Source organism: Pseudorasbora parva, chromosome 13 (assembly GCF_024679245.1).
Source record: "Pseudorasbora parva isolate DD20220531a chromosome 13, ASM2467924v1, whole genome shotgun sequence".
Lineage (NCBI taxonomy): Eukaryota > Metazoa > Chordata > Actinopteri > Cypriniformes > Gobionidae > Pseudorasbora > Pseudorasbora parva.
Window position 1 is genome coordinate 27,467,230 of NC_090184.1, and position 12,500 is coordinate 27,479,729.

Consider the following 12,500-nt stretch of genomic DNA (forward strand, 5'->3'; position numbering starts at 1 on the left):
GCAGAGACGCAGAAAGAAGAAAGAGAGGATGGGTCTGGGCTCTCTCTCGCGGGTGTTCGGTCGAGGAAAGCAAAGAAAGTCCCTGGACCCCACTCTGTTTGATGGTACTAGCACACCTGATTACTACATAGAAGAGGATGCTGACTGGTGACGCTGCTGAGAGCGCAGCTACTCATTTCTGTGTGTGTGCGTGTGTGCGTGTGTGTGTGTGTGTGTGTGTGTGCGTCCGTGTGCGTGTGTGCGCGTGTGCGCGTGTGCGCGTGTGCGCGTGTGCGCGTGTGCGTGTGTGCGTGTGTGCGTGTGTGCATGTGTGCGTGTGTGTGTGTGTGTGTGTGTGTGTGTGTGTGTGTGTGTGCCTCTGTCTGCCATCTTTATGAGCACAAGTTGACTGTTCAATGATTCTGTTGAATGAACTGTGCCGCAGTAGAACCAAACCTCCCCTGTGTGTGTGTGTGTGTGTGTGTGCTTGTGTGTGTGTGTGTGTGTGTGTGTGTTTGTTAATTTTATACCCACTTTACCATCTCACTGGAAACTTGAAGGACTGCTGAATGTGTAAAAAAGTCATTGTGCACTCAGTGCTTGTAAATGTTTCCAGATGCCTTTTATATCATTTAACGCTCATTGTCTCAGCTGTTTTTAAAACCTGTGTGTTAAACATATTGATGAAGCTCTCCTGTAGGAAGTCAGCAGGACCCTCAGTGTGTATGAAAACCCCAAAAAGGGTTGTGTGCCATTTCACACTGTGATCTAAAAGATATCTATTCATCTAACTAACTGTAGCATATTATAATATTTGGATATTTGATGTAGTCGTGTGACTTTAGTGAGCAGTGGCTCGTCCTGCCTTTCCCACAGGAGAATTTATAACCACCGTAACCCACACTAACTCTGACAACTGCCTTCAAAACAACACTAACCAGAAGGCAAACATTGATTTGACGACAGTGTAGAAATACAAAACCCAGATCATTGGTAATAAAAGCTTGGAAATTCTCATGGAAATTATCACTATACCTTTAATAAAGCAGGGTATGACATATAGCGCTCCATATTAGTTTCCCATTCTGCTTTGGAAATGGGAACTGGATTACTCTACAGGGCCTTTCACCATTAAACTTTGTAATTATAGTCTCTTTTTTATTTTTCTGAAATCAGTGCTAGCTATCATTCAGTGGCAGATTCTTACCATTGTGTACATTTCAATATTGCACTGATATGAAATGAAGAAATAAAGAAGTTTTTTTTAGAGCATGTAGTGTGTTATTCATCAGCTGGAGATGGAGCGACGGCTCTCGTTTCCCCTGCTGTGTTTGGCTAGGCTGGTGCTGAATAGCATGGGACTCTAAATGGCATGGAAATGAAAATGGTAATAAGTTATATAACGACAGACTATTTTGAAATAAAATCAAAAACACTGAACAGCGTGTGGTCGAGTTCTTTGCTCTTTGTAATTGTGTTTTGGCACTTATCCTCCCTGAGCTTGTCTTTGGCTACCTCATCTGCTGGATCAAGAGTGTGTAATCATAATTAACTCATTACTAAATATCCTTAACCACATGGGGCATTTGTGTGTGTGGGTGTGTGTGTTTAATCCATTTGTCCTTTTTATCTCACTTTGAAGTCTTTACAGGGGCTCTCAAAGTCAGTTTGGTGCATCTGCAATGCCTTTTTAGCTTCTGGTGATGTGCGAGCTCCACAATAGAAGCACTATTTAAAAAGAGGGAACAGTTTAACATATGGATGGATTGTGTAGTTTACATAAGATGAAAGCATTAATCTCAGGCAAAACCAGGCTAGACGAGCTGTTTATGTCTTTTCCCAAAACGTTTACTCTTTACAAACACTTAGTAGCCATCTGGTTTGTCAGTAATGAATGTATAACCTCTGTCTGGACCCAAACACTTGAGGTTGATTCTAAGCAAACGCTTCCAGGATCTCGTCCATGGACGCTTGGGTTGATTGCATAGACGCGGTTTAGTGCTGCCGTCTACTGGTAAAGATATTGGTTCGCACACACAAAGACGCTTTAACAGGCGTATAGTGGCTGGTGTTCAAAAACGTGAAATAAATGGGGGGGGGGAAGTGTGCTTATAGACATTTATCTAAATTATAGACATTTATCTAAATTCTTATAACTGAATTATTATTTTATGGTACCGTAAACACGTCTATGTTGTTTTTACCTGAGAGGAAAACACGATGAATAAGTTCGCACTTAAGCCCCGCCCTTCTGCCGTCATCCACCAATCTAGACTCCGACAGTCTATCAAGCCCCGCCCGCCTCAGTGTGAGCCTATCAGAATGCGATGAGCAGCTGGATCGGCTTCAGCAGGTGGAGCTAGCGCGGACGGCCCCCATGTCTCGTTGGCGTGCTGGAACGGTGCAGGCGTGGCTGGAGGTGATCATGGCTATGCCGATGTACATACGGGCCTGTGCAGACAACGTTAAAAGTGGGAAGGTAGATGTGACCTTGTCAGTATGATACATAAACACGAGTGAGTCTATAAAATAAAACACAGCTTAGCCTCTCTGAATAATTTAGGCTATTCAAACAAGCAGTTAAGAATTAAACATTAATCTCAGTTTGTTTTCGTAGGTCTTGTTAGTTCTTACGGATGAGGACGTAGAAATTGTTTTGGGTATCAGTAATGCAATGCACCGCAGAAAACTCCGACTGGCAATTGAAGACTACAGGGATGCAGAATCAGGACATGGGTGAGATTCACACCAAAATATGATATTTTAGAGAAAGGTCCCCTGCAGACCATTATTATTGCTACGTGTCAAGGTCCCACTTAAAAAATGCCAAAATATTTGACCTTTTTATTGACAAGCAAGGTTATTTTAAACGATATAGCAAAAACGTACATTTATGTTATTAAAATTACAATATTATGTTTAAGGTATAGTTCACCCAAAAATGAAAATTCTGACTTCCATAGTAGGGGGGAAAAATGCAACAGTATCTTCAAAATATATTGTATTCAGCAGAATAAAGAAATACAGGTTTTGAACAACTTGAGGGTGAGTAAATTATATAATTTTTTTTTTTTGGGTGAACCATTCCCTTAATAATTTGTGATGTTTGTGAAAATCATGTACTCATACTTCTATCCTATAACATATATTAAAAAGGTTTCTAAAAAATACAAGTTAAGTTCAGACTACGAAGTGTCTAGTATAATGTTGATTACCACACACACACACACACACACACACACGTACATTTTTCATTATTTGGTATATTATAAAATCATTTGAAACCAGCATGAGTACAAAGCATATTTAAGCATTTATTTCTAGATTTTAAAACTATTTTCTCTTTTTTCTTTATTTTGGCCATCAGCCTTTCTAAAGCAGCGGATCTGGATCATCACTGGGTAGCTCAGGCCTGGCTAACTGATGTGGGTCTCCCTCAATATTCCCAGTTCTTCCACACTCACCTTGTGGACGGACGTCTCCTGAGTACACTCACACGCACCGACCTAGAGAAACATCTGCACGTTTCTAAAAAAGCCCACCAGAACAGCCTGCTCCTGGGAATACAACTGCTACACACGCTCAGTTTTGACAAAGAGGTAAACACACACACATAAACCAGAAGCTGTAATCCTCGGAATTCCCACAGGCACCAAACCCTACCAAAGAGGAGCAACCGTTACAAAGCACACATCAGAAAAGCTTGGGAAAACAATCTCCTTTTGTATAATAGTCTCCATAGTAAGTTAATGAAGCTAAACAACAAACAAACAAAAACTGTTTTTCTGCAGATATTGCAGTCCAGGCGATCTGAGTGTGAGAATCAGAACACAGACCCTGTAGTGTGGACTTGTCATCGCATCATCAAATGGATCAAAGAGATTGATCTGAAGGTACCAAAGAGAGAGAACTGAAATGATATCAGAGAAAGTGTAGGAGTTGGTATATGGAAAGACTCAAAAGACGTTTTGTGTTTTCAATCAGGAGTTTGCTGACAGTCTTCAGAACAGCGGGGTTCATGGTGCTGTCATGGTGTTGGATCCCTCCTTCAGCTCTGACAGCATGGCAACAGCTTTATGTATTCCAAGCAACAAGCACATGGTCCGTCATCACCTGAACGAAGAGATGAAGGCACTTGTCAGTGCAGCCAGGTAAGAGAGAAAGAGAGATGCACTGTCACATATCTGTATGAATAAATGTCTCTTTTTATTGTAATATCAAGAGTTCAAGAGACAGTGGGGTGGTGCAGATTTCTCATCAGATGTCTGTGTCTGCAGGGCAGGGCTTGATCAGGAAGTTGAACCTTTGGGGACTCCGCCCACACTACACAGACAAAGTTCTCTAAGCAGCTCATCGCCCAGTTGTCATGACGATCAACAGTCTTTAAGAAGGGTGAAGGTAAAAATCTAAACCTGAATAGTAAATTCTTAAATCTCTTACTAATGTCACCTTTAGGGGGAATCTTTTGAGACATGTCAAGAACATATATGGATGGCATCATCAATAAAAGAAAATAAAGGAATTATAACTATACATCCACACCAGCTGATGATATTGTCAGTCTGCCACTTTAAATGCTTGAGCATTTTGAAGCAGGATGAATTTTGATTGGTTGTCATTGTTTTATCTGTTTTTATCGTTCTGAAACTGATTCCAACGATATTGCTTTTCAGTGCTGTTATCATTATAGTTATGGTGTGGACTCTGCTATGGTGTGAATGGCCGTTAAAGGGTTATTTCACCCCAAAATGAAAATGATTGCATAATTTACTCCCCTTCAAGCCATCCTAGGTGTATATGACTTTCTTCTTTCAGCCAAACACAACTGGAGTTATAATAAAAAAATATCCTGGCTCTTCCAGACTTTATAATGGGAGTGAATAGTAAATGAGATTTTGCAGCCCAAAAAAGCACATCCATCAATCATAAATGTATTCCATACTAAAAAGTAATCCAGGGATTGTTTACTTGGAGTTGTCGACAGCTAGAGTCCACGGTGCAAAAGAGTCAGCAATAGAGGCTTGGCATTCACTGCACCACTCTTCGTGGGCTTCAGATTTCATTTGTAAATGAGACCGGGAGATCTGAATCCAGGGTGTGGATCTATTTAAATGTTCAATTTTATGTATTATTATTATTTTCTCCTCTATTTTAATTTATCTTATATTATGTTAATCATATCCTTTATTATATATGTGTATGCATAGGTATGAATGTGAATATATATATATATATATATATATATATATATATATATATATATATATATGTATTCACAATATATATGTACATATATTTATACTCTATGTGGATTGTATATACCTGTATGTATTGTTTTTCTAAAAGAATTAAAAATGTTAAACAAATATCAGAAAAAGAAGTAATTCAAGGGGTTAAATAAAGACCTTCTGAAGCGAAGCAATGCATTTTTGTAAGAAAAAATATACATATATTAACTTTATAAACTACAATCACTGGTTTCCGGTTAACGGCTGCACACGAGTCGAGTTCCAGTGAAAAAGTGACCTCTGACCCGACGCATGACATAGGATGTAGCCCAGCACCCTTAATCAAATACTTCCAGTATGTGAAAAACAAAACGCCAACAGAGTAGTGAAAAACACTTAGGGTAGGTTGCACCAATAAAGATTAAAAGCAAAGTTTAACACTAATCAATTAACTTCGCAGATAGACTGTCACTGCATCTGAAAATGGAATACTTCCCTACTATATCGTAGGCAAAAAAAGTATGCCGACAGAGGAAGATGCCCGAATTCATAGTATTAAAAAAAGTATTAGCCGAAAAGTCCCCGGATGACCTCACTTTACCATGAGGCCACGGGAGAGGATTTATGAACTGACGCTGGTAGGTCACATAATAATGACAATATGGCGGTATGGAGTATATCCCGATTGCATTCATAAGACACACATTCATACTATATAGAACACTTTTTAACGCAAAGTAAGTTCAAATTCAAATATAGTACCTACTCAAATAATACATGAGCTTAGGAGTAGTGTAAGCTAAGGTGAGAATAAACGCCTCTCCCGGTTCAAGCAAACAGGGCTGGGCAACAAACTCAAGCTCCTTCGACATTTCTCTTTTTAGACTTCTCATTTTAGACTTCGAATTTGTGATCCATGTTTTGTTTTGCTCTATCCTCTGCGCTTCCACATTCGTCATGTGTCGTTTCAGAGGTCACTCTTTTGCCAGAACTAGACTCCCATACGGCCGTTATCGGAAGCCAGTGATTATAGTTTATGAAGTTATATTCTTCTTAAAGAAACACTTCACTTTGCTTCTGATTGGCTTTGTTAACTCCCTGGAGCATTGTGGAGTCCTTTTAATGGATGAATGGATGCACTTTTTTGGGCTTCAAAATCTCAGGTATTATTCACTCCCATTCTAAAGATTCTAATGTGTTTGGCTGAAACAAGAAAGTCATGTACACCTTGGATGGCTTGAGGTTGAGTAAATTATGGGATAATTTTCAATTTTGGGTGAACTAACCCATATATTTATTTTTTAATATTTTCTCATTTTGAAACATAATGTGTATTAATTATATGCTAATAATAGTTTTACTTTATAATGTGTTTAGAACTCACTCTGATATTTGCATTCACTTTCAACGGCGTTAAATTTATCATTGCTGCAGTAGCCAATAGGCTGTCTTCCGGGGCTCCAGTTCGCTCAGCCCCGCAGTGCTGTAATTTAAGCCAATGGTTCTCCGGTTGCTACGCAAAAAAAGTTTATATTTCACCAATCATCGTCATCGAATTTTATAGTTTTGGGCTATACATTTTATATTTTTCAGCCTGGCAGGAGGGGCGGGTGAAGTCGAGTAGAACTAATGTAGTCGTGGGAGTTGATCTTGCCCCAAATTAAATTAAATTGCTACGAAAGAAGAACATTAGCAGAAAAACTTGATCATTATCATTACCTGTGAAACTGTTGATTTCTATGGCAGTTAAATTAATATTGTCTTTTTTACTATACTATTGGTATTGACTGGCTTAAATTCTTTCATTGGTATAGGCAAATCACATCTACGAAAAAAAAAATCTTATATATATATATATATATATATATATATATATATATATATATATATATATATATATATATATATATATATATATATAAAACAACATGAGTAAATGAGGACATATATATATATATATATATATATATATATATATATATATATATATATATATATATATATATATAATATAATATAAAAATTAATTGCACTGCAGTATTTTATTCTGTCCTCATTTACTCGTGTTGTTCCAAACCAATGCCTTTTTTCTGTAGAACATAAAAGAAGGTACCTCAGTGTTTTTTGTCCATACAGTGGAGTTCAATGGGCTCCAGTGTTGGCTCCAATGTTCTTCAGAATGTCTTCTTTTATGTTCCGCTGATGAAATGAATACCGCTGGTTTGGAATGAAGTAAATGATTTCATTTAATTTTTAGGTAAACCGCCCCCTTAAACATAGTAATTTAACACTTTATCGTTTGCATTAATCTTTGCACAACCACCGTGTGTTCTCTTCTCAAGGTCTTTGCTCTTGAATTTCTGCTGAATGTAGTTCTCGGTAACATTGCACCCACAGAGAGTGAAGATTTGTATTATTGCTTGAATAATTCTTGAAAGTCAAATATTTGTAGAACCAGTGAATCAGAAATCTGATGGATCCATTTCTTCCTGCAGCAGCAGCTCGGTCTCAGCCCAAATAATTTCACTGGACAGAAGATCAGTCACCAGAACAGGTCCGGCTCATTTCCAAGGAATGGACTTCAGGAGGTCACGCTACAGCGAGAGCATTGCCCAGTTCGACATTTTTCTGCTGCTGAGCTCACCAATGTCTGAGTCTTTCTCCTTTCTAAACCACTGTTAAAAAACATGACACTTTCTTAAAACTCCCAAATGGAGGGATTTCTTTTTCGTTTGCAAGGCCAACATTGAAGAAATCTCAAAGAAAGTTCAAATTTCCAGACTCTGGACTCTCAGTATGCCAGTATACGGGCCTTGGCATTGTTTTGTAGATCTTATGTTGTTTGTGAGTGTGGACTCATTTGTCTCAAAGTGAGACAGAGTTAACATTTATTTATCTGTTTAGATGTTTGATGAAATTATAGCCGACATTTGTGTGGAAATTGGAATTTTGTCTATTAAAATGAATATTTTTACATTGAATGTTAGCTGTAGATGTTAGATTTAAAACCATCCAATACTGAAGATTAGAATGTGAAATGTCTTGGTAAGTAGTACGTTATTATTTGAATGGATGATTATTTAAATTGAAGTTCATATCCACTGGTGTTCAAATAGTCATGTGGTTCATATTATAATAAGGATCAGGAGGATAATTGATATCAGGTAAATAGCAGGTCCATAACTAAAGGGTACCACTCACGCTTTACCAATCACAGTGCACAATTATTTATGATATGAAATTTCTCTTACAAGCCCATTTAAAACCCAACCATTAAAACCTGCTATACTTTGTGTTAACTAAATTATCAAATTGCATACATGCTGTAATAAGTATGCCATACCAACTCCAAGGTCATCCACATTGGTAAGTTGTAGCAGAGGTTATTCTAATCATCGCAGCAAATGGGCAAAGATCAAAGATATGACATTGTTTATTAGGCAACTTATTGAAGAAGCATAAAAAAATGTACATATTTTTATAGACTGTTTTCCATTTTAAAAATTGTTACATTTTATTTTTATTCTTTCTGAAACTTCCTAGGACATTGAGACAAGAAACTATTAGTAGGGGCAAGCCATTTATGAAAAACAATGGCTTTTTCTCACTTATTTCTTTATTGTTGAGCATTTGTGCCACATATTTCAAGTATCTGTTAAACGTCATACCTGCCATTCCCACAATTTCCCCATACAGAATTAATAATGTACTTTATTATACTGAGAAAAATACGTAATACAATACGAACACTCCTTATTCTGTTTAGTATTAAAGTTACATGACTTTCCTTAACTCAAACAGACAGCTATAAGGAAGCACCTTGCCTATATGGTCAACCTTTGTCCAACACCATTAACACTGCCAGAATCATAACTGCCTATAAAGTAGTTAAATATTGTTGAGCATTTGTTCCGCTCTAGGAATTTATGTTTGGGTGAACCCTGTTTGACACATTTATGTGGGTGATGCTGGTGGTGGTTTGAGTGAACCACCCTGACTGCGGACTGGTGTGATTAATAATGCTTGTATATTAAAACGTGTATGAGATTAGATATTTTCTGAGAATCATAAATAAACTTAGTGTCAGAATGCCAAAAGTCTTCCTATTTTACAATGACCCCCTCCCCCCCAACAACAACAAAAAAATGAAATGATGAAGGGAAATAAGATTAGGCTGTTTAATCAGTATGTTCATTATTTTAAAATAAAGTTAAAATTGTCTCTGTAATATGAAGTTTTTATTTTCATTCACTATGGAATCATCAACATCTGTTTCACTGAAAGTCTCATTATGTGCTTCTGTCGTTTTATGAATCGTCACTGTCAGGGGATGGGGAGGTTTTTACCCTTCAGAACACATGGGCGGGGCGGGAACAGCCCGAATGGGTCTGTTAAAGGGTTAATTTTGGACTGCAGGGACAGGAAGATGTTCATATCTTTGAAAGTTAAGGCCATACGCTTTAAGGTATTCGAGTTCAGGAATGTAGCAAATGCTTCGGTATACGTTTGCATCATTGGATTAAAAGTGATTCCATCCAGCATTTAAACGGACTGTACTCAAGGAAGCGAAGTTTTCTCGGTAAGACTATTTACATTACAGTGAACATGAAGTTAGTTTTCCTGAAACGTTTGTTACTGTTTACATGGTTTTACATAGCGCGTTCGGTTTAGCTTTTTTTTTTTTACAGTCGGTTTAGCCACATGTCCACAACATTATTTGTTCTTTTAAATTAATTGTTGCATTTTTTCGTCCTGCAGGCTGCAGTGATTGTTGTAAATAATTGTTTGCCTGTCTTTCAGTATAACGGTAGGCTACTTCTGCTTGTGTAAAGTTACATTATATATGTAAAATTGAAATATCTACAGAAAATTAAAATCTTTTTCTTTATTTAGTGTTTAGATATGTGTTACTTTTTTTGTCAGCAGTAGTAGTATTCGTTTGACGTTCAAAATCTAGCCCTGCTCACAGATTCTTGGATGTTGATGCTTAAAGGGACAGGTCACCCCTTTTTATTAATTTATTTAATTAAATTTTTTGCCCAGGGTATTCTCACAAAAATGCGTATAAATAGTACGAGTGTGCAATGTCGTGGACACTCAAAATACGCAAAATACGCCCCACCACCCTAAACCTACGCAAGCGCGTGTCATATATACGCCATAAAGTGCGTATCATATGCACGCGAAAAACAGCGTATCATATGCACGCCAAAATGAGTTTTGGCGTATACATTCCACGACATTGCACACTCGTACTATTTATACGCATTTATGTGTGATCGGGTTATTTTGCCATAGCACATATTATGAAAGCCCGTTTCCGCCACTAAATAAAACAATAAAAAGAGTAATTGCGCCTTTTTATCTCAGAATATGACTTTTTTTTCTTCTCACCAAGTGAGTTATAAACCCAGCAAACACACAACGTTGGCACAACGTACTCAACCTTCTAACAACGTTGACACAACATGGCCAAAAGGTTGCTATAATACGTTGTGTGGTGAAGGTTGTTACAGTGTTGTCACAACGTTGACATTGAACCACCGTCTGGACCATTGCTTAAAGTTGTGCCAAGGTATCTATCTGGACAACCACTGGGCGACCTGTACTCGTCATCACTGTCCTGAAGCGTGGATATCAGCTTTTTAAATTTCAACTGACAGTTGAACCGTCTCATTCTTCAACGAGTAGGCTAATAACTTGATACGCGGATACGTGAGTATTGCTTTCAATTTACATTAACTGATACGTAAATATTCAAACAAGCTACAATTTCCGTGTCTACGTGACAATCGTTCGTTCTTTATTTTACAAACTACATTTTTTTTTTAAATAATATATTTTTAAAATAAAATAAACGGACAAATCATGTTTTTATTTATGGAGTTGGGATTTTGGGTATTACCATCATAACGCTATTTCTTTTAACGTTAACGTTACCAGATTTACTCAGATCCTTACCGTTAAGAAAGTTTTCAACATCTCATACCTGCTGGTTTCTGGACTTGCATTTCTTGACATAGGCCTATCTTTGCTTTTTTTCTGTGTGTTTGATATATTATACTTAAACTAAATATTTGTTTATTCTATTTTATTTATTTTTCAAAATGTATCTGTATGTATGCATGTATGTGACTTAAGTCACTTCTGACTTTTTTTCCTCACAATTCTGACTTTTTTTCTCACAATTGCAAGTTTTAAAGTAAGAATTCTGAGATATAAACTCGCAATTGCGTATGTATTTTTGTATTTCTTTTTTTTTCTTTTTTTCTCTTTCCTTTCTTGAGAAGTAGTAAGGATAGATTTGGCAAGAGTTGTATGCTCAGACAGCCTTAGAGGTCATTCACATGGAACAGCTTTGCTCTTAAAAATGCTAGAGACCTTTTTCATTATTTGAACTACTTTCAAACTTAAATTTGCAGTTTAAGGCTGCAAGGTTACAAAGGGCCTGAACATTTTCGGTAAATTTAAAGAAACTTTGTAAAGGTAACCAAAATTTCCCCAAAAAATCCTGGAAAGTTTCTGGAAAATTTGCAACACTTGTTTTAGGACACACTATGTAGAACTTCATTGTTTTTCACAATGTAAACATTAGCTAGACCGATGTATTTCACCATTGCGCTTGTTTTACCTCTTTTGCGTAAGATGTCATTCTTTTAGATTTTTAAAAACACTGATCCTCTGCCTTGCAGATTATGTTTTTAAATGTAAAACTGTTCTTTGTGAATAGCCCCTGTAAAATATGAAATGTGAGTGTACAGTTCCAGTGATACAGCTGTCCATCTGAAATACGGTGTCTAAATACGGCTGTTGCTTGAGTTTCTGGGCCCCTGGTCCAGTTCGTTGCCTCAAGCTCCCTTGACTGAAACCTTCTTCCCTCTTACTGTGCCTCTGTGTATTGTAATGTGAATATATGGGGCACTTTTTTTGTCTAATCTGGCCAAAGTGGCTTTTGTGAGAGCAGGACATTCTTGCCATTCCACAGCATAGATTCACTATCATAATTTAATCTGCCTGCATGCTAAGACGTGCTCTGTAAACTCAACTTTTCAGTCTACACTTTATAAACTTTGCTTATACATAAAGGAAATTGCATTCAACGATTCAAATGTGCCGAGGTGAAATTATGTCTGTCCATGGAGACTTTAATCACCCTGCAGGAATAAAAACACAGAGCCCATGAGCAACTGGCCACATTTTTCCACAGCATAATGTATGAGTCACTGCTGAAAGAAATAGATTCTGTCCTTAACCACCTGGCTCTACATGTACGTGATTTACACTGATCTGAGA

General features: G+C 37.3%; 2 protein-coding genes across 6 annotated transcripts in view; both read left to right on the forward strand.

The window, feature by feature from the left end:
• The window catches only part of kazna (kazrin, periplakin interacting protein a), a 47,824-nt gene extending 38,501 nt beyond the window's left edge, over nt 1-9,323 (forward strand). For all 5 annotated transcript variants that reach the window (XM_067413662.1, XM_067413660.1, XM_067413659.1 and 2 more), the window contains 8 exons: nt 1-104; nt 2,253-2,458; nt 2,597-2,715; nt 3,347-3,578; nt 3,771-3,872; nt 3,964-4,130; nt 4,257-4,377; nt 7,703-9,323. The exon at nt 1-104 is cut by the window's left edge and continues 20 nt beyond it. In XM_067413662.1, coding sequence (XP_067269763.1) covers nt 1-104; nt 2,253-2,458; nt 2,597-2,715; nt 3,347-3,578; nt 3,771-3,872; nt 3,964-4,130; nt 4,257-4,377; nt 7,703-7,861 — 1,210 coding nt within the window. In that variant the 3' untranslated portion in view covers nt 7,862-9,323. The remainder of the gene's footprint in view (nt 105-2,252; nt 2,459-2,596; nt 2,716-3,346; nt 3,579-3,770; nt 3,873-3,963; nt 4,131-4,256; nt 4,378-7,702) is intronic.
• A 303-nt stretch (nt 9,324-9,626) lies between these two features.
• tmem51a (transmembrane protein 51a) overlaps nt 9,627-12,500 on the forward strand; it is a 7,093-nt gene continuing 4,219 nt past the window's right edge. Inside the window, exon 1 of the mRNA XM_067413665.1 lies at nt 9,627-9,786. The gene's annotated coding sequence lies outside the window, so the exon portion shown is untranslated. The remainder of the gene's footprint in view (nt 9,787-12,500) is intronic.